The sequence below is a fragment of the Epinephelus fuscoguttatus genome, linkage group LG16 (assembly GCF_011397635.1).
Source record: "Epinephelus fuscoguttatus linkage group LG16, E.fuscoguttatus.final_Chr_v1".
Taxonomy (NCBI): domain Eukaryota; kingdom Metazoa; phylum Chordata; class Actinopteri; order Perciformes; family Serranidae; genus Epinephelus; species Epinephelus fuscoguttatus.
The window spans coordinates 28,979,703-29,003,251 of record NC_064767.1 but is presented as its reverse complement, the minus strand read 5'-3'; the positions used below and the strand labels follow the sequence as shown (position 1 = coordinate 29,003,251).

General features: G+C 42.0%; 1 protein-coding gene across 2 annotated transcripts in view; it reads right to left on the bottom strand.

Moving 5' to 3' along the window:
* LOC125903671 (arginyl-tRNA--protein transferase 1) overlaps positions 1–23,549 on the bottom strand; it is a 66,899-nt gene that overhangs the window by 21,029 nt on the left and 22,321 nt on the right. For both annotated transcript variants that reach the window (XM_049600727.1, XM_049600728.1), the window contains exons 8-10: positions 16,159–16,191; positions 9,399–9,580; positions 4,610–4,709 (exon numbers count right to left, since the gene is read on the bottom strand). In XM_049600727.1, coding sequence (XP_049456684.1) covers positions 4,610–4,709; positions 9,399–9,580; positions 16,159–16,191 — 315 coding nt within the window. The remainder of the gene's footprint in view (positions 1–4,609; positions 4,710–9,398; positions 9,581–16,158; positions 16,192–23,549) is intronic.

The following is a 23,549-nucleotide window of genomic DNA, read 5'->3' as shown; positions in this document are numbered from 1 at the left end:
ACATAAACAATGCACTCCTATTGCTCCTCATGGAATGAGAGTATTGTAAGAACAATCATGAGAATTCCACAGAGAGAAAACTGGTTTCAAAACAGACATTTTTAAAATTCCTCTCAGCATTTTGAGCTGAGCAAGGCAATCTAAGCTTTTTCTGAAATCTGAAATTCTGGTCATGTCTAACATATTGACACAGAAACATTAGAACCTATGGCTGCACATTCAATTGAATTAATATATGAATCACAATAAGACCAAGTACAGTATCCATATTGCAGGACCTGTATTGTGGTGCAACAGAGATGCCTCAGCCTACAAATCATATTCCATACATAAGCTCACGTACTTGTTTGGTAAAAACCTCAGGTAAAATCATATCATCATCATTCTTTTTTCACTGTGGATGAAATGCAAAAATGACCACTCCCACTAAAATTGCAATTTGTATTGCAAATGCACTACCTTGTTTGCGCACTGTGTAGCCCTGATAGAATAACGAATTGACTCTACCTTGCACACAGTGTTTTCAGCAGTGGTCCACACAAATATAATGCATTGATTTGAATGAAAGTAATAAATGCTACCTGCAAACCACCACAGGAATCCCTTTGCTGCCATACTGAGCCCTCTATCCAAATCCCCGTTTTACAGTCAAGCTGTTGCTGACAGCAGAAACACGAAAAACTCATTGATGACAACACCTGTACTAGGTCACATTGAAACACAAAATAGCAATAACATAGAGTTGGAGGTGACAGGGAGTTGGATTTTGCTTAGAGAAGTGTTTGTGTAGCGTTTACAAGCTGACAATTTCATATCAGCCCTTTTAATATTTTCTTTATATAATTCAAGTTCATATTTACCCAAATATTTCCGAAAAATAACTGAAGTGTGAAAAGCCCCACCTTAGTGTGCACAGAAGGCTCAACTGGAGAGACAGACATGTAATTTAAATGCATCCACATAAGTGTGAAGAAGGTCTCAGAAAGCAATGGGTAGAGGGAGTTCCCTAAAGAGGTGGCAAGGGGAACGGAGGGGGTAGGTGGGTAAAATGTAGAGAGGGAGTGGTGTTCAAGGGGTTTGAGTGGTGTCCAGCAGGGTTCAAGTGCCGGTGTTTTGGTCTTTAAAGAGGCAAGCAGCAGGACTGAGATCCAGAAACCAGAAAACCTCCAGCACAATAACAGTGGAGTTTAGGGGGTTCCCCATCTTAGTGCCTCGGACAATTCCACAGTATGTCTGTGCATTAATGAACTACTTGGGCTCATATGCAAATCAGACAATGGAGCGAGACACCGTGCATGTGGTGAGAGTGTGTTGGAGCGCGGGTGTGTTTTCTGTGGGAGTGTGAGAGCCCAAAGGTGGGAACTGGGCAACCTTCTCACCCTTGTTCTGTGTTCCTCCCCAAGGGTAAAATAGGAAGAAGTGGGGAGGTTGTGAACAAGACGTGGCAATGGCAAACACACAAGAACAGATATGGGGGGTTGGGGGGAGTAAATACCAGCGCAGGGGGGGTTAGGTGCTGTGGTAACGGCGTTCTCAGACAAACAGCGCGATCGAGATTCAACACACAGACACATAAACAGAGCAAACACACTCACATGCATTCCATACACAAACTCCCAAACTGAGAAAATAGGCAAAGCGCTATGCAAACCCCAAAACAAGATGTAAATGGATAAAAAGATGTGGCACTTTGCCATAATCCCCAACAAGACATCAGTCTCCCATGGACAAGAACAAGCTCTGGGAACATCTGAATGAAATGACAGAGAAATAGAGGAATTAGTAGATGAATGAAAGAAAGACGGAATGAATGGTAAATCTTGGCCAAACTAATCGACTTGGAAAGGCTGCTTTCTTTCACCGTCCTCCTCAAGCTATAGATCTGAAAGTGATGTTTGGTGTGAATGTGAGCATGTTTGTATGTAGTGGTGCTGTGTGCATGTGCATGCATATACATTATGCATTTTGTGTTCAAGAACATCCATTGCAGTCATGTAAAGTTATGCACATATCTGCACATGTGAGCAACACAGTCCTCACTGCTGAGTTACAGTTGCCGTCACCAGTGTGACCTTCCTCTCAACCTTTAATGTCTTCAGCAGTCGTGTCCACTCTTCTCTGCCTGTACCTTCCTTCTATCCCTTTTTTTCTCTCACACTCTCTTTACTTAGATTTCTCCTTATTTTATCCTCCTTAACTTGAGGTTTACGGCAGATGAATCAGCTGTTTAGGCTTAATAACTTTTCCATGTGCATTTGAGTCTATACTGCATTAGTCTCCAATAGCGACCTATGTTGCGCTGTTCCATTGCTGGAGAAAGCTCTGGCTGAACCCATCATAATTCTGCACGAAGGGGAAAAAATATTCTGGGTTGTTTGTATTTCTTTAAAGTGATCACAATCGTCTTGGACAGGGCTTAGCCTGGGACACAGTGACAGTGATTTTGCAAAATAGTGTCAGAAGAGAACTTGTTTTGGTGGAACATTTGCACATGGGGAGTTGAGCCCTTGTATTAAAATGACTATATCCCCACAAAAGGAAACACCACAGAAAACATTAACAGATGTGTTAGAGTGTAGGTTGCTAGCTCAGAGATTGTTGTTGCTGTTGTTGTTTTGCGCACAGCCCTAAAACTAAGTGTGGAGATAGCTCTGGCGATGGGAGACTTGTTTCACGTAGCGACAGGGGTTTTGAAAACTGTAACACCCAAGAAATGTATTACGGTCTGACATAGGCAGCCAATAACAGGCTTATACCAACAGTCTACATCCTGTGAGCCAGACTAATAGTACATTTGCGTGTTCATGTACTAATAGCAGCAAAGGATCTCTGACAGGGCATTCCAGAGCTATCTTTGAATCGTTACAGTTTATCTTCTCCATAGTCAACCTGCTGCTGCACCTTCTCATCCTATATGGTATACTTCATATGTGTCATTAAGCTGAAAAGATTTATGGACAGCAAAATTCCAAACTGTACTACATGAAAAATTAAAGCAGGTGCCAGGATTCATGTGGAAATGAGAGGGAGAAACACATAGGTAGGCCCCTGCTGAGGCCTTTGCACCTATAATAACAAAAGTAGAAGAGGAAAAAGAAGGGGGCTGGTCTTCCTCTTCCTTTACAAGCAGGCAGTTGGGACATTTAGTGCCTCTCAGGAAGATAGAAACCTACATTATGCAAAAGTAATCAGAGGAACAAACCACTTTGGTGCCTGGCCCGAGAGGCGAGGACTATTTCAAGCAGGAAGAGGATAGACGGAGCGAGAGGTATGTAAATAGTGTGGGAGAGGGATCAACACATTGAAAGTGACGCTGCCACATCATCCTGACGTGCTGATAACAGTTGCACTTTACTGCTTTACTGCCTGTCCTCCACATATGATAACGGAACAGCACAGGACAGATATCTTGACTGTCTCTCATGAACGGAGAGAGATGCTGTGGAAGTGAGGCTCAATGCGAAACATTAAAACACCAAACAGATAGGGCAGAAACATTTGTCTCGCAAGAAATGGGCTTGCACATCAAAATGTCAGTCGTATATCATCGTGGCATTTTGGAGAGCGCGGCAAAAACTCGCACTTCGTGAAATATTATAAACAAAGCATGGCAATGTAGCATCATTGAGCTTAATGCTGCACATCCATTAAAACTTGTATCATTAACAATTTACAGATTTAAATGTTAAGACAGAGAAGAGGAACACAAATTTAACAGTGCTGCCATCAGGATATTTACAGAACAGGAGTGTATTACATTAGAGCAAAAGTTTGCACAGCATTTACATTGTCAGAAACATATGTTAAACTCACAGCAGGACCATCTAGTGCTGAGCAGTCCTCTAGCCGTTGCCAAAAGATTGAAATATTAAAGAGGACACCACCTAAATTAGGAATTCTAATATGTTTTTTTACATGGCCTTGGAAAGTTCAATCAGTATTTGAGAACATGAGCTTCTCTCTCTCAAACTCAGAAACCAGAAAAGTAAGTCTCAAACTTGTAATGTCATAGGGTATAAAGTCTGGAGCTGAAGCCTGATTTTGTGAAACCACAATAAGTTTTCTTATTCACACACAAATGAGCTTTATTCTACTTTTGTGTTCTCAGACCTGAGACTGAAACTGTGCCAATATACTCAGAGCATTCTCCCGGGTGCTCTCAGTGTCATCTACAACATCTCTCCAATTCATTGTCAAGGAGCAGGTCCAGACTTTATACCCTATGACATCACAAATTTGAGTGTTAGCACTCTAGTTTTGGATTTGGGAGTTCATTTTCATGTTTACTAATAATTTTTGTGCTGTCTTAGACCATAGGAATAGCGTGTGATTTTTAAAATGGACGTTGTTCCCCCCTTTAAATGTAACACAGAACTAGTATAAACCCATGTAAAAATACTTAAGGTGATATGGAAATGTTTCAACTTAGAAAACAGATTTTGATGAAAGTATCAAATACGTGAGACACACCTCAATTTGACTTTTTTCAGCATTTGGATGTTGTGCCAGCATCAGACTCATCTGAGCTTTTCAAATGGAGATGCTGCTTATATAAAAGGTGACAAACATGAGAAACGTGTTGTTCATGTCAATGAGGGAAAATGCATACCTTATATCGCATCTTGGGACAGGAGTGAATGTAAAAGCCCAGGTAGTAGTAGGACAACTTGGGGGACTGTTTCTGCAGCTGCCTGGTGAAAGCGATCTCCCTGTGGCAGGAAAAAACACACACAGACACACCTTTTCAGAGAGGTACTGAAAGAAAAGACTCAGGCTTTCAAAAACAGCACATACTGCATGCAGCCTAGCGTTGTTGCTTCTTACAGTGATGGCTCACTCCTGCACCACTTTCTCTTTTTCAGCTGATCCTGGGTTGGAGGTGCTGCACTGCAGTGTTTTTAAATTTCAGATGATCCAAAAGCAATCCAAATGCATTTCATTAGTTGCTGCTGATTTTAGTTTGTCGGTTGATGCTAAATAGTTTGCACTGTGTTTTAGTTACAAATGTATGCTAATGTAGAAACAGTCAAACAATTATCACACAAGAGATGATCCACAGTTTGGAGCTGGTTTTGATCACTGAAAACAGCAGCTGCAAAAGTAAAGAGTAAATTCAAATATATGACTTAATATTACAATACCTAAAATTAAAAGTCAAAGTAGAGTCTAGGTGAAAAGAATGCAGGATCCGACTCACTTCAAATGTGTTTTTCTCACAGGTTACTATATCAACAGTATAAATGAGGGCATTAAGAAATAAAATTGGTACTAGCAGCTCTGACTAGAGCAGTGCCTAAGCTGAGGAAGTAAACACCCACACTCAAAAAGGCAGCTTTTCTTGGTGTCATTTCATTACACAAAAACAACTGCCTTCTCTCTATCAGCATTGAGCCCTCCAGCAGAAAAAAAGTGGTGAAAAAAGAGGGAGAGAGCGTGTAAAATAAAGATTTAGAACTTGGAGGATTTATATGGCTTCTTCAAATACAGTAAATGTCCTGCCTGCTTTATTTTTCCCCAATAGTTTCTTCCTTAATTGCATCCTTTTTCTAAAAGCCTATTTTCCCCTTTCCCTCCGCTGTTTCCCTCACTATTCCATAACTAAATTCCAGCTCCTCTTTCTTCTCCCTTTTTGTTTCACTCTTCCTTCCACCCTCTGTGTTTCACCCGTTTAAATGAAGGGGGAGAATTCCCTTTCTTACAATACTTAACAGAGAGAGAAAGAGGCCTTAAAATAAAATAGATGCACTGAAAAATAAGACATGGGACAAAGCAGGCCAAGCCAGGGAGGGGGAGAGACAGGGAGAGAGAGAGCAGGAGGAGAATATAAAAGAGGAGGGTCAAGAAAGAGAAAGGGAGGGAGAAGAGAGGCAGCTAGAGCGAGGTGCTAGAAGGTCACCCGCTTGCTGCCAGGTTCCTGGGTTCCCATCCCCTCTCCACAAAAGCGCCCGGCAGGCCTGAATTGGGGGAGGGGGGTCAAGAGAGGCGAGGGGCCCATTCACAAAAAGCCCTGAGTCCCCCCCTTCACTTGAGGCCTTCACACCCCCACCTCCACCCCCATGGCAGCAGCTTGAGTCCGCCATTATCCCCTCTTCAGCCATCTGACACTCCAGCACAAGCCAATTATCAAGCCCTCTGCTCCTGCACAGCTTCCCTCATACTGATGTGCAGACACACACACACATACACACACACACACACACACACACACACACACACACACACACACACACACACACACACACACACCCAGACACAAAGGGCCCATAATAGTGCATACCACAAGGTGCTTACTGCAGCCTCGCATGCATGCGGAAACATTTCATTACCAAACACTGCAAGAGCAGTGTTGATTGGCCAGGTATAAAACGCAAAGTGAGCCACTGGGGATGGGAACCACAGAAACTTCGAGGAAATTCACCTGAAATCACACAGTATACGTATACACTGTAAATATCTAAATAACTACGGGTGTCTCAAGCTAGCTGCAGGATTAATCCAGGCCTTCATTGTCTGTGTAAAGTCCGATCCATTTCCAATCACTTGCTTGTTTGCTCCAGCACAGTGGTGCTCCCTTAGTAATGGACCTGTACAAAGTTGTGAGCGAGTTCAAGGCATGTAAACTGAACAGCACACAACATAAACAAACAGAAGCCTGCAGTTTAAATCAATGATACAACAGCATGTGGCAGCAAGCCACAACATAAACTTAACATTAACTTAAATTGCACTCCTTTCCTTTACAAGTATGCGCAACTATGGGACACTATGAAAATATTATTTAAAAAATCATTAGTGTAATGTTGTAATGCAGATTTTTCCAGCTGTCTAAAATCTAAACAGTTTTAATTTTTCTAATGTAGGCTTACTGCAGTTTACATGTGTATTCTGTTACTTTATTATGAATGAAAAAATATAAAAGAAAAAAAAATCAATTGAGTGTAGTATCAGCAATTATTACTGAATAATTAAGGACTTGGATCAGGATCAGTGGCTACACAACATAATCAGGACATCCCCATAAGAAAGTGATCCAGGTTGGACACCAGCTGTGTTTCCTACACACAGCGCCTCAGGCACCTCATTATGTGCCTCTTTACTTCTCCTCCTCCTCCTTCTGTCCTCAGGGCCCCGAGGCACAAGGAGCTACTCTCCCACAAGAAATTTCTCAACATCTCCCTCTCCTGTTTCTACTGCTGAATCGCACGTATTCACACAGAAACTACTGTACAGACTGCACCTTTTTCTTATATTTTTGTAACATACATATTTAACTGCAACTGTGACCTTAGCTAAATTCTGTTTTCTCTGATAATGACAAATCCCCACAGAAGCACTTGTGTAAAATTCCCAACCTTTTCTCTGTCATTCCATGACCTTTCCATGACTTTTTCTTACTAGGAAAAAGTTCAACAAGATTTTTTTTAAATGCTGTTTTCTTAAAGGAGTGCACTTGTGCACGGTTAAACAGCACAGGTTCCAGTCCAGTTGGGCTTACTGTGGAGAAGAAACACCATCTAATGTAATGACTGTTTGCACAAGTTGTGTGGGGGTGTGTGCGCCCATGCATTCTGAACAGTAAGTTTTGGACAGAGTAAGCCAGGCCAAGCAGACTAGGGAGTGTCCAGACCTGATCAAAGGCCCCGGCTCTGGTGTCTGTAAACAAGCGGGAGGATTTCAGTCCCGCTGGCTCGCTTCTCCAAGGCCTCCTCCACACACCGAGCTCTCTGTGTTACTCTTGGAGTCAGACTCTTAAAATAATAAGTGATGGGGAGCTGTGTGCTTATGATGACCAGGGTGTTCCCTCTACATTAGCAGAGCCTGTCTGTCCGAGCTGCTGGGCTGACGTGGTGTGCGATTACATGTGCGCATGAACGAGCGCTCACAACTCACATACGAACACCTGTACACACCAACTTTGAAGCCGAGCTCACCCTGTCTCCCACATCTGCGCAGAAGTATTTTTAAAAGCCTTTCTCACATTATTGGGTTACATTTTACAGGAAACGCCAGATATGTGCGCCTGTAGTGTACGTGTGTCTTCTCTTATTTCATCTTGGCAGAGAGAACTGTCGTCGACTGAACCACAAACAGAGCACTGCCTTGGCCAATCAACTGTGAAGAAAGAGGTACTTTTCCTAACCTACAGTATTATGGCACTTATAGTATACAGTTCTAAGGAAAGATAAAAATTTGGGAGGAGACAAAAAGATCAAAAGTCAGGGAGAGAGCAGGTTAAGAGGAGGGCAAATAAGAGGGAATGAGAGGGGAGGAAGAATAAAAGTGAGAACAAAGATGAGAATGTTGACCAGTGAGAGGCATCAAATCATCACCCTACTCATTCATTCAAAGAAACAATTACAGGATAAAATCTGGATATTACTAAAGTTTGAGTGCCCTCTTCATCATAATTTGCAATGTTCAACACTGGGTTACATTTGACAGGACATCTGCTGCAAAGAAGTTGAAGGGGAATTCTTGTTTAATAGCAATCAGAACAAATTGCAGAAAAAAAATTGTGACAGGAAGCAACAAAAATATGGTCCTGATTTTATGAAACATGAGCACTGACACTACCCCTGACATGCCAATGGGGCTACCAATCATCTCCACCATTATCTAGTATGTTTACGACAATTACATAAGAAGTCTTTCAAAGTAGTGGGGTCTGGGGACACAAGTGGGTCAATAGCAATCTTTCTGGGGGCCTGTGAAAAGTTTTATACTCATTAATTCAAATAATCATTATATAATTTTTTTTATACAAAAGGCTTTATAGATCATTAAATAACATATCAATTTTAAAATATAAAATAGATAAAACAGTTTAGTATATTATTTTATATTATCCACATTTTATTTAGCCTATGTATGCACTGAGCGTACAGGTTTAAAGTTTTGATGACTAATTGGCAATCTAGAGAGTCAGCATATCACTGAGGGGCCGCACAGGTTCAGGACATATGACATCGACCACTTTCACCAAGCAGGCCCCTGCTACTAACCCTCCATCACTGAACTGCTTACCACACAGCAATTTCATGTGCAACTCCTTCACTACTTTGTGAAGACTGACTGTTGGGCAAATATGTCCCATGTAAACCATTTAACATTATGTTTGCTCGCTTCACTCATGACCTCGTTGCAGGATTTGTGATTGGTCTCATAATAGCGTTTAACGTAAAATACCTTGAGGACCAAATGTGCAGATAAGGCAGATCACTTTATCTGTCCCAAGGGGTCAGATGAAGTAAGTTAATCCATTTTTTTCTGAAACCTCCCTTTCCTCACAGCATTAGCACTGATGACAGATGGGTCCTTGGCTTTAAAAAAGGTGTTAAAAAAGATTGAACCTCTATTTAAAAGCAACAGAAAAGGGATGATGGGTTCTGGCAACCAACCTGAGAGCAGAGTAGGAGCCCAGAGACAGTGAGGCAAAGTCTGGGTGGTAGTACAGGTAGACAGATGATACACAGGTAGGCAGGATATCAATCACCCCCACCGCTACGATGCGCCCGTCCAGCCAGTACTGCTGGTGGAAGGAGCCGTAGCCCACCTCGGGCCCATCTGGAGAATGCTCTGCCTGGGGAGAAGCAAAGAGAGAGAAACAGTAACAGAAGGTGGTTACTGCTCATAACTGCAGTATAACTCTTGTGTGACATATAGTTTGTATGTGAAACATATAAATCACAGTGGAATGAGAATGTGGTATTTAATAGGACCGTTTTTATACTGTCTTATACAGACACACACACAGACACGCACACACACACACCTGTATGATGGTGTATCATAATCCAGGCTTTTCCCTGCCAGGCCTCACGCATTATGTGTGGGGGTGTACAGTAGCCTCACATTCAGCCTGCTAATGGCTCCCAAATGTGGAGTGAGAGCAGGAGCAGGGGTGGAGTTGGGGGGTGGTGGTGGTGTTGTTGGGGGCGCTGGCCACAGAAACACTCCAGGAGAGGACTTTTTAATAAAAGACCCTGCGTGAGCAAAATCCATTTCACCAGGCGGTGGTGGAGTGTTGCCAAGCTTTCTCCTATATGTCTGTGTCTGCTCTCTCCATGTGGCATGAAAGAATGTGGGTGTTGGAGCACACCCGCGTGCTTGAGTCTACCCCATTAATAAAACAGTTAAGTGTTCGACACACGTTGCGTTTCTCATAGGGATCCACATGCTGGGTTTTTTCATTCAAGTCACTTTACTGCTTTTATCACAGCAGCTTAAGACGAGAGGCTTGGGGTTAAGGTTAAAAGTCAATGGTAAGCCAGGGTATTGGTTTGTGTGTGTCTTTCTTCGATGCACGAGTAACAGGATCCTTCTCCTCACCAACATTCATCTGGACCTAGTTAAGTAGTGCAGACGCTGCTAGTTATCACAACACTGAGAGAGCTAGCTGGCTAATCCATCGCGCCACTGGGCCCACATTCTGACCAAATTAAACCTGACCAAATAAAAACAAGGTACACAGACTGTGTGTGCCACATTCCTCCTTACCACCATGTAAGGTTTTCTCAAGTAGAGCAGGTAGTAAAAATAAAATTATATCCCCCCCTCGCTCAGGCCCCTCGAACACTCAGGTCTGATTACCTGTCTGACACAATACACACCAGAGTCCATTTACTTTTGTGTGTGTGTGGGTAGTTGGGTGGGAAGGGATGATTAAATTGTCTAAATGTTCCCCCACATCAGAGGGCATATGATATATGATATGACATAAAGATGATGTGGGTTTAGGCAAAAACGGGGGAGGGAAGACTCAAATAAAAAAATGCAGTTATTTTGTGGGCAGCTGGGGGTGTTGAAGGGTGACAGGCACCACATCTGGAGCAAGCACTACACTCTATGTAGCTGTGTGTGTATGTGTGTGTGTGTCTGAGGTTGGGGGATCTGTCCGTCTGTGAAAGCAGGCAGCCTGTTATTTCTTGGCACCAGTTCCCCCAGAAACACTGGAGGCTTTGTCGGAGGCCCCTCTGTGTCATTTAGAAGTTGTAAGTAAAAGGAAAAGAGCGAGAGGTGATCAGTGTGTATAAGAGAGGCAGATTTTTTTTCTTGCCCTACCTCGAGTATACAAGGTTGAGCAATGCCTGTGCAAAAGGAGTAACGTCTGTCTGAGTTAACGTGTTTGTTTCTGAGTTCATGCCATGTCCAAGGCCGATCTTGTCTGACTGACCCGCGCCTCACCTCAGACGACAGCTTAATGGTTGTGTCCTTGCCACTGTGACAACAATCTAAACATTCTCTGGAACACTTCAAACCACCCCAGAGCTTCCCCTACAGCCCCAAATCGCTCTCATATGGCCTAAATACAGGGCCGGCGGTGTGCGTGTCTCGACAAGGTGGGGAGGTGGTGCACTGACTATTTGTTTCAACAAAGTAAAATCGGCAGAAACAGAAACCTTGTATGAGACACTTTTCTGTGGTTGTTTAAAGTTGTTGTAATTTGTTCAAGAAGTATTTCACCTCTGGAAAGATGGTATTTCACAAAGCTGGGCTGTCTGTGCAGTTGAAAGACGCAAATACTTTTGAAATTGGTGCTACATGACCAGAGAAACAAAGAAAGAGGGCTGTGGGATTAGCTTTTGCTCAAAAGGTAGAAAACACCACACTGGACCAATAGACGCCCCTACTTGTGGGTAACATTATGCAACTTGCCTGTCTGAAAACAACCCAGCAGCAGGATGGTAACCATGGATGTATAAAGAGACCTGGATACAGCATTGGCAGCAGTGCCCTGTTCATTCCTATGAAAGTTCCTCAGTGGCGCATATAGCCAAAGAAGCTCTATTTTCAGGGTATGAAATTACTTACATCATCAGTACTGCTTCCTCATTATTGGGCCCAACAAGGCAAGGCTGATATTTTTAGACTTTACAAATGCTACTGAACCCAACTAAATAAATCTTGATGGTGGCATAAGTAATTTCACAGGGGTTGTGACGCTAAAAAAAAAGTATCCACTGATTTATGGTGATCTCTTTGCCAATGTAAGTCTATGGGGAAAAAGTCTCCTTGGGCCCAATGGCATCATGTGACGGACTTCAGTAATTGCAGTACCACTGTTTGGACACTGTTTCAAGGCCTGGCGCACTTCCTGGGGGCCTGATGCTAATAAATGACTTCATTGTTAAGCTACACAGTAAGCATGAATATGTTTTTGAAAACTTCTGAGGCCAGAAACAGGCAACGCAGTAACTGAATTTTGGTTCATATCTAATAAGCATTGCTTAGATTTACAATTTCTTTTTAGTCTCCATTTTAAATGTAAAGGAAACCATATAGTGCACAATTCCCCAAATTCTTACACTGCAGCTAAACAGTGCACTAAAATATGTTTCTGAAGAGATTTCAGGTGATAAATAGGCAAAACGTTAACAGACTTTTGGTTTATATCTGATCAGCCCTAGTTTTACAGTTTGATCAGAGTTTGGTTGGAGCTTCAGAGAAAGAGAGACGGGGTGGCTCTCTCTCTCAATTCACTTTTATACTCTTTGTGTGCGTGATGGCGGCAGGCATTCAGACAGGGGAAGTACCATTTGTAGTTAGAGCAAACAGATTGTAAATGAGCAGAGAGATCTAGGCACTGGTAAGATGGAGGGAAGTTTACCACAGCTCATTTACATACTCTACCCACATTGCTATGCTGGTTGAAACCTGGCAAAGTATCCCTTTAAACTGCTTATTCTAGCAAATCCCAAACCAAATATAAGCCTAATCTGGACGTAAAAATGGTCTTACAGTTTGACAGCTAAAAGCCCAGTGATAAGTTGTATTTAAATACAATAAAATATATTGCTGAATGAGATTATGATCATATACTGACAAAACTGTTTGTACTGAGTTTGTATGATTGTTCTATCATATCATTTTACCATACTAACAGCATCTCCAAACAATAAACAGAAAACCAGACTATTTCGTTCCAGTTTTTTTTAGCTTGAAATGAAAATGTCCTTCACCGCTATTGATGATGTTTTCCCTGTAGCATCAAACATCTTAAAGGACATTATTGTATGTGGTTGAAAAGTCAGTGGACCAATTGGTGGCCCATAGGAGGATTCTGCAGTGCATTAATGCCTTTTAAAAAATCGTTTCTATGTTATCTGTTTAACACAGTGATCCAAAGTCCCAATTTGGACAATGAGAGTGACGTTCCATTCAATGTGATGAAACTCCACAAAGCGTCTGATCAAAGCAGTTGTTTGGAACATTGTTTTCCAATAAGAGAACGGACAAAAGCTTGGCTTGTGCTTAGAGGATGTGGCAGATGTTAGCTGAAGAACAGATTTAGGAAATAGCTTTGAGTTTATTCCGTTTCCTTACAACAATAGTGAATTACACAATATATTTGGGATGAGCATGGTTTCACTTACAATTTCTTGTTTGTTTGTCAGTGCCATTAATTTTCATTTCATTTGTTCTTATTTATGATGTTTATTTGTACTAAATTTTCTTGTATTTATTTTGCATGCATTATTTATTAGCCCTTTGCGGTTAAAAAACATGACTTTGAAGTAATACTGCAATGTGTGGTTTCTTACTTCAACTGTGTTGGAAATGTTCATGAAAGTTATTTGCATTGCATTTTTTAATTGCTTTTGGGCGGAAATCAAATCAGCGAAGCGTGAAGGTTTACCATGACACTACTTTTTCTTTCAGCTTACCATCAACTCTGTGCAAATCTGCAACACAGAGTTGTTAGACCTTCTGCAGTAATGATGCTGTTATGATTCTGACACTGACCAACAACAGATGCTGAACTCACACATTTCAAAGTCTCCCTCTCCGTCTTCAAATCTCAAATAAGCATCTCCACACAACCGCAAACATGCACAGAGTAAGTCCTGCAAGCAGCCTGCAGGTGTAGCATAACTCACATCATGAGCACCCATTATTGTCAGTATACAAAAATACTTACTTCTCCCATGCTACAAAAGGACAAAGTGGAATTAACTTTACTAATGAACTCATTTACAGAGTTGTTCTGTTGTTTTACAGTGGACACAGCTGGTCGACTTTTCTGTTTTTGGCTTACAGCTGAGGTGTGTGTACAGTAGAGCCTGTGTGTTCACTACTATGGTATGTCAGCTGGTGCATTCCCTGCTGATGTGTATCTCTGTTTCTTAACATAATGAAAATTCTCATTCTCTCCTTCTCAGGAAAAGAAAGAGAAACCAAATCACAGAAGGACAGACGAAGAGAAAGCTTTAGAGTGTGGCCATAAAAAAAACGTAGTGACTAATTGGCCAACACCCCTGTTAATGAATGTCTGCCCCTTGGTTAGACACATAAGGAGGCCATAAAGAAAGATAAATAGAAACAGAATGAGTGCACGAACCCCACACAGCTCATAAAACCTTGAGTTTCTCCAGCACATGCCACTTAGACCTCACCAGAGTCAAGTGCAGTGACAGACACCTGCATGACTGCTGCTCATCGTGCTTGCAGGTACTGATGTGCCACTGTTTATTAGACTGCAGGAGTGTGTTTACGTGTCAGCTTGTGTGCGTAAATGTACTAAAACATGCAGATGAATCAGAGACAGCTGATGTTAATTACCTGCGTTTCAGCATGAATCCTCTGCAATTTTGGTGAAATGGAACACAGCAACAAACAAACAAGTCGGACAACCTGGGCCCTAATTAGCTGCAGTTGGATCTGTAAGTACGCTGTTTGCATACATTTGTATAAATGCAGGCTTACATGTGAGCTGATGAACCACACAGTATGCAGGTCCATGTGGTGAGTGTCTGTGTGTGTATTTTAATAGCGCTCTGATTGGAGACAGATGGAGGCCGACACGCAGAGGTAGCGCAGAAAGCCACGCATAATCACTCTGAAATGGAGAGCATTTGGAGAGAGACAGGAGAAGACAGGGAGGGAGATCAGAGAAAGAAATAAAAAAAACAAGTTGGGTGAGAGTAGGCCAAGCGAATGGAGACGGCCCTCTGAACCAGTCTGAGAGGAGAGGACAGTGAAGGCAGAAAGATATGTGAGGCAGTGTGCCACAGTAAGTGTGTGCACATGTGTGTGTGTGTGTATGTGTGCAGGACTGTGTAATTCAGTGTGCCTGGCCGCCAGCCTTGACGAGGTGATAAAAGCTTGTTTCCTATAAACACTAATGATGTTCATTAGTGAAGACCTGAGGGGGCCCACGGGGGCAACACAGGGTGACTGTGTTTGTGTGTCTCCGTGTTAGTCAGTTTGTGTGCTTCTGGCCCTCAATCCCATTAAAGCGGCTGTTATAAGTACCCATCCTGGGTCTAATTGCTGGTGTAATTGTCCTGACCCAACAGGTCCACTGGTGTTTCTGAAGGCTGCAGCTCACCGGGCCTGCTAAGTGCTCAGTGATGCCTGGCTGCAGCTATGTCTCACTCAGTGACCACAGAGAATACCGAAGCTTAACAGTGAATCCCAATCCAGATGCCATCAATATCCTTCATATTATAAGCATCTAAAAATGTAATAAGCAAATGGATCAGCAGTAAGATTGTATTAATCACTGCACCTGACGCTGATATAAAAATTTCCCATGGTGCCTAAATAATTACTCCTTTTTGCTAACTGGGCCGATAGCCGTCTGTTAGGTACAAAACTGATGCCCTCCGAGCTGCCTGATCAGCCTGTAATCTATACCACACCACACAAAGTGAAGAGCAGTGATATGTCTCATTCTGTGAAGGCCACAGGAAAGGTTTGGTCTGAAGACCTTGTGTTGAACACAGTCGCAACGCAATCTGGACACCACATTTCACTGTTTTCCTCCCTCGACGCAACCTTTCACTTAGACAGGCCTAAATTAAAAACCCCTCCGAAATGAAACAAAACCCCCTTCCTGAATCCCTTAACCCCCCCCCCCCCCCCCCCCTCAATCCAGCTGGAGGGCTCTTGAAGAGACAGAGCAAAGGTGGTTGGATAGGTATGTGCTGGACGGGAGGAACTAGTGTACATTTATCCCCTTTTGAGTGTGTGTGATGAAAAAAACTAAATACTGAAACGCTGGACATTTTTCAAATGATTATCATCTCTGTGACAGTAATTTCACCAGGGAGGACTTTCTCTTGGTTTTTAAATCATTATAGGTAACACATATTGATGAATAGGGACATTTCAAAAGAGGTTTCATTAAACTGTCAACAGGCCAAAGGAAATACATACCTCTAGTGGTGAATCACATAGAAATCTCCGGAACTGTGGAGGGAGGCAGAAGGGTGGGGGGACAGAGAGAAAAACAGTTAGTTCTCTGGGTCAACCACTCTTTTGAAAAAGCACAAATGAAAACCATACACGTCTCCACTGCTGTCCTATAGTTTATCCCTCCCTGTTTTCTCCTCACTCAGGTGTCACATATCGAATACAGCCCCCCCCCCCTTCACAAAGGGACATAAAAGGAAGATTGTATTTACACAAATGAAAACATTTAGCCTATCAACTGAAGCTCACAGTCCAGAGAGGACATAGTGACAGCTTAAATAACGCTGCCGTCAAAATAGCCAACCTCTGAACAAGCTTTTAAATGCGCATGAGATATCAATTACTGGGGGAATTTATGTCTGTGGAAACATTAAAATCTTTCTTCCATTCTCTCTACTATTTCCTGTGCTCCTTCTTTTTTAGCGCCAGGATTGAGAGCAGTGTGTTTACAGACGAGCTGACCTGCAGGACTGGAAGACAAACGTAGCACGCTTCCACGTCTAGAGCCAAAACCCCCATCTATAATGAGAACCAGCACGGCCACAGTGGAGCAGTGATGGACAGCTTTTGGTTTGCTCGGTCTATCTCGCCCTCATGCGCCACACCACAGTTTCATGTTCATATTTCACAAGGAAATGCTACAATCCAGCTGTGTCTTTCATTTGCAGATATGTTCGACGTTGGCTCCACTGTCTGGTGAGCAGGACGAAAGTCTAGAATAGCACCAAAGTATAATAAACGTATAATGGGCAAGTTTCAGACAGGACTAAATAAACAAGAGGGGGATATGAACTATCTAAAACAACACATAAAATAGGAGGTTAGTTTATGACATTCCTTATTAACCAATGGCTCCAATAATAATGTATTTGTTTGCCCTCATTCAAACCCTGACTCTAGGCTTTCTAACTTCTCTGCCACTTATGATTTAAAGCTGGGGTATGCCGTTTTTGAGAAAACACACACACACACACTCACACACACACACACACACACACACACACACACACACAAAAGGCAGAATATGAAAATACACCCTCCTCCTGCAGCTCTCCCCTCTCTGTCCTAAGCTCCTCCTACTAGAGGGGCATGGACATATACACACACTTCATACATTACATCCATACATAGATTTATTTAATTATATTTCATTGTAGAGCTGCTCACAGCACATTCGCTTATCCTTTGTTTGCCCACTCACTCTCACTCTGTTTATCGACAAAAAATGAGACGAGAATTACCTAGCTAGCAAACCTACCTGCTGTCCCTCCACTACACTTTCAGGCACTATAGATTACTTCACCAGGAGGAGGGCAGGCAGCAGCTATGGAGACAGACTTTCAGTCAGTGGCTGTAGCAACTCAAATTCAGCCAGCACAAACACCAGCATTGAGTGTCACAGCAAGGTGGGTCTTACTTGTGTAACGGCAGCAACAGAAAGTTCCTACAGCCACTGACTAAAGGTCCATCTCCGGAATGCTGTTGCCTGCTCTCGTCTCGGTGAAGTAGTCCGTAGCGGCAGGGAGTAAGGCAGAGGACATGTTGTGATTCGAGGCTCTACCTAGCTATATAACAATTAACTTGAATTAGCCACAGCTGTCGGACTTTAGCTCTGGTTAGCAGAGGGCTGAACTATTATCTGTCCATCTCTGAAATGCTTTGCCGATACTGACAGGTGTTTTGTTGTGAATGAATGAATGAATGAATGAATATTTTATTTTCGTGTCTGGATATTTACATGACCCATCCCACATGGGATTATACAGACACATTAAATACAACAAAACAAACATTCCAGCTCATTGGACAGCACAATATCTAGACATAAGCCCCCCACAAATAAATCATACTCCAGGATATATACCAACCTATCAACACACCCACAGCCACCTAACCATAAAACAAAACACAGATCCAAAGATACAAAACAAAACAAAAACAGAGTTCTATTTGTACCAGATATAAATAAACACATAATTGATCCAATTCATAAACTAATAATATATATCCTGTATCCAGACAAATAAACAAAATTAAATAAATCAAGATAAGATTTGAGACATTATCTGTTATAGGTTATTTTTCTTCTCCTGTCCCATGCTTTAAAAATAAATTCAGCTGTTGTGTTTATTTTCAGACTCTCTTTAAACAAGACAATGCTAGAATAGCAACTTTCTCTGCAGGATTCTCCACCACTGAATCAGGTTTTCACCATATGAACGGACATGCATGTGTATCTGCATTAGTAGAAAAGCCAACAGGCTGTTCTACTAAATGACCCGTGGTTGGTCAGTCTCCTGTCACTGGCTAGCCAGAAGGCAGTGCAGAAGTCTATCTTTTTTTCTTGGGCAACTTTATAACAATATACTCAAGGGTTATTATTGTTTTTTTGCCCAATGACGAAACTGCCTACTGCATCTTTAATTTCTGTCATGACTGCTTGTATTTGGAATAAGACTAGTTTCTCACAGTCTCTCTCTCAATAAATGGATGAATCAAATTTATCTTGTACATACAGCAGCTATGCACAGCCCCATACTGGGAGGGAGATCCCTCTTTCCTACATATTAAAACTAATAAGTCCTATATGTAACTGGAAATTCCCACAAGCGCACCAACATCTTCTGTGTGTGTGTGTGTGTGTGTGTGTGTGTGTACAGCAGTACAGCTAGTAATAGCAATGACTGCTGAAGGCATGGTTCACTGGGTGGGACAGTCTTGGCTTAGATGCAACTCAAAATCCCGCCAGTATGCTGAACTCCTCCAAAAGAGCGTGTGTTTCTCCGTTTGTCTGCCACAGCTGATGTGTGTGTGTGTGTGTGTGTGTGTGTGTGTTGATGACACTAACACAGTGTTCTCCAACACGGGGGATGTTCTGGCAGAGAAGGGCTACAGAATGATGCACTGTCATCTGTCATTTCTATTTTACCTTCGCCTGAAGCAAACAGTTTTCACTACCTTTCAAAGTCGCCCACTTGAGTTGGATTCCAGTCATAAAAATGACTAAATCCACAAAATATTAGTTAAGTTCCAGTTGAAAAAATAAGTACATCTATAAAATATGAGGATCGTGGAAGAAGACAGCGAGTGTACAGAGTTCAAAATCAACCCAACTACAAAACAACGCATGCAGTTCTTGCTGAGAGCTGTTGTTCTGAGCTATAAAAGTCTCACAAACAGTGCACCCTGCAGTGTTGAATACTTCAACAAGATGCAGCACATTGCCTTTACCCTTGTCTCAACCTCACACTGGGACAGAGTGGAGCAAAGGGGAAGGACAGAATTGTTCAGACACAACAATGTCACTAAAATGTCAATTTAACTTTACACTGTCCTGCATCATTAGGCCAATGGTACTTGCAATATCTTTACATGCAATTACTGAAATAGTCCTTGGACCTACATCTTCACCAGGTGGACCTCACTAAAAAGCCAAGGACACTATTGGCAGACAGCCCACCCTTAATTATGCATAATGTTAATCCTTAATAAAATGTAAATGGGTGAGTTGTAAAAAAGAAAATTCACCCCCCGTGCGGCTGCCATGTAGGGGTAATGGAGACCATAACCATTTTTTGTACCAGGCTGTAAACGTGTTTATTTCTGCTGTAATGTTGCTCATTTTAACACTGGGGTCTATGAGGGGCGACTGGCTTCTGGAGCCAGCCTCATGTGGCCATTCAAAGAACTGCAGTTTTTGGCACCTCCGTATTGGCTTCATTTTTCAGCCCTGGAGGCTTGGTCAAAACATATCTATCACTCTCTAGTGACTGACCGCTGTACAGTTTATGTCAGTTGACGGGACATGGCCCAAACTAAAAACTAAAAAATAAATACATTTTTCCCAAAGATGGTTTCTGCCGTATGTATGTTCAAGTGCTTGTTTTACCAATAAGTTTGGTTTTAATTAGCTATTTGATGCTATAAAAAGGGGGTTTGACATCATAATTGACAACTGTGTGTGCCAATCGGTGTGCTCACAGTCAATAGCGCCGCTCTTGATTGATAAGGTGGGTGCATGGGCAGGAACTTGATACCACAGATATCACTACGGTGCAGCGTCTGGTTCCAAATTACATCACAAACACAGGATTACAGTGGCTGTATTCAGGTTTTTTGGCTTCATTTTTATACAGAAAGAGAAAGTGGAGATGTGTTGTCCACACTGCATGAAATTATAATTTGCATACTATTTAAATTCAAATCCACTGGCATGCTAGACACCTGCTAAACAGGAGTATGTTATAAACATTCTACAATTTCCATTACCTATGTGGAAACTGTAGTGACTGCATCTGTTTAGTTGATAATGATGTTTGCTCATGCAAAAAAATACTTATCAAGTTACCCACCTGTGTAACCATGCCAGTAAAGTGTAATTTTCCCCTCTTTACTTTGCAGTGACTACTACTCTGCCAGTTAACAAATTACCAACAGCAAAGCCTCCCAATGTGTAATATTGCTGGAAGGCACAAATGAAACTTTTGTTCAAACCTCACAAAAAGAAAAAAAACTAAACATTTTACCAACAGAACAACAGCTGCACTTATTAGATGACATCATTTATAGAGGCTATGCTATGACACTGACTGCTGTGTGTGTGTGTGTGTAACTGTGAATCTCCAACTGACCTTGCAGCAAATGCTGTATTAATTTGATTAGATGAGTTAGTGTGAACTTTTACGCATTAGAGCCTGTTAATGTATGCAAATGCATACTTGGATGTAGCTTCAAGCTTCCTCATTCCCCCTTTCACTGCCTTTACTAGGCACTCATCAGGGGGCTGATGGGTAATCATACCAAGAGGAAGGAGCAGAGGAGTGCAGCAGCTTTCCATTGCTGTGTTAGCCCTGCTTGGCTGGGTGAGGCCGCTCTCCTGGAGCCTGGCAGGGTTGACCCCTCTCTAGCCACTGACAAACAACAGACCACATGTTCCTGCCAGGCTGACACAGACGCACAAACAAACAAACAGACAAAGCTCATTACCACGCACAGACTCGGCAGGAGATAGACAGTCTAATGTGTAGGTCCAGTCACTCAGGCATGAAGACAGCAAGGTTATAAACATGCGAATACAATCTCAGCTTCCTCTCTCTATGTATCTCTAATACAACAATGCACATGCCTGTAAACGGAGCCGTGTCCAGAGTGCCTTCTGGAACGTTCTCATCTGCAACACATGGAGTCCATCACTTCCTCTCTAACTCTCCCTTTCCTATAGTAAACACTCATCTGTGTACGATTAGAAGGGCAAGCAGCCGTCTCAAACACACACACACACACACACACACACACACACACACACACACACACACACACACACAAACTGTAGTGTCTTCAGTCACACACATACAGCACGTATAAACACACGCATCTGCTTAAACCTAATTGCTACTTAGACCTCTCGTCATTGTGCTCTTACTCGCTCAAAATGCTGGACTTATTTTAGCAACAAGGTTTCTGTATTCACTCTCACATACAATAAAAAACAACCGATTTCTTTCTCTCTTCACCAAACCTTTCAGACTAGATCATTGCTTAGTTCAGAACCTAGCTGCAGTGCACAGATCAATGGGTAAATATAAACCAAATACTATGAGCTCTGACATAAGAGGAATGGTGCTTATAGAAGGTTTTATTGAATCTCTCATTATTGTGCATAACCGTGTTGCAAATAGCATCAAGCTCATCTGTGCCAAAAGTTATTTTCCTCATTCATTTCTCATTTTTACTGACAAATTTTATTGCCATTTCGCAGCTTTTTCCATATACCCCCCCCCCCCGTTTTTTTCATGTGTCTTGGTTAAGGTCCTGGCCATCAAGAAGAGTAAATACAGATTTAACAGGATTTGTTTTCCTGAAAATGAATGCCACATGTGCAGGAACTCAGAGTCACGGCTCAGCAAAACAGTTAAGACCAGTAAGTGTGAGTAAGAGTGTGCATGTGTGCACGTGTGTGTGTGTGTGTGTGCATGTGTGTCTAAATAATTGCAAGTTTGTGCTTCAAGTCTGTCAGGAAACCATGATTGGATGTGGAAGGAATAACGTCTGGCTCCCTTCCAGTCATGGTATGACAGGAAATGCATACATCCTTAAACAAACAAAGCCTTTCCCCTCCAGGACATCATACTGTCTAATGGTAGTACAATTTTGGCAGGGTAATTGAACTTGCGCACACACAAAACACAAACACACACAATCTCTCCTATCGACTGGCTTTGAGCCAGCCTGACGTTATTCCACATTCTGTCCCTAGGTAATACTTTAATGGATTAATAAATACCTCCACAAATACTAAATGACCCAACTTCCTAGGTAGCAGCAGCAGGCATAGAATGGCATGGCACCAAAATGTGCCATCACCGCATCAACAATGTGTTTCCCATTTCTTTATGAATACCACGGGACAATGGGGGGGGGGCTCGGAGCTTCTGGGAAGAGAAGCAGGCTAACCAGAAGTTTGACGGGCAAGAAAATAAAATCAGCAGTGTTCAGTTGCTCAGGAGTGGATGTCACAGCAGTCAGTCCAACTAAGGGGGATATAATAACGTCCAATTTGTTTGAGTGGGAACAATTAGGGATGACCATGTGCAAATTACAGCACAGTATCTCCAGTTTAGTTCTGGTATTAAAGGAACACTTCACGCCCCAAATAATCATTTGTATATCAATTACTCACCTCTTGTGATGTTGAATTTCTGAAGGAAACTTCGATTTTTTCACATGCCATCATGATAAACAAATCCAAAAAAGGAAAAAAAAATCTTGATCAACTTAAGTTAAAGGGGTCCATGTTTAACAAAACTATATCAAACAGTCTATCAAATATAGCTTTGCTGTTGTTTAACATGGCTTCCCATGACTTCAATTCATCAAGAATTTCCCCAACGTAACACAGAGTGAGTAATTGATAAATAAATAATTTGGGGGCTTCCTTTAACAAAATAAGCTATTTACAAAAGCTTATACCAGGAGGATGTTTATGTCTGTCAGAAACTGACTTGTGTTGACCTATAGATTATCTACATGAAGCACAGAAAATGTGTCAATCCATAAGTTGTACATATTATCGTCTTAATTAAACCCTGTCAAAATTAATACATAGTGTTGTTACAATCTGGACTCCAGTCATTTCTCTATACCATTCCCTATGGTAGAGATGTCAAGGTAAATTACAATAAATGGGCTTTAGGTGTAATTAACCTCACCTTAATTCACTCTGTGCTCTTACACTACATTCAAACAGTATCCAACCTGGAAAGTCCATCAATAAAAAAAAAAAAAAGAACTCTGGCAACCAAACAGACAGCAGAGTTGTTTGCGCAGCTCCACGCCTTTTCATTTTTTATTTCTTT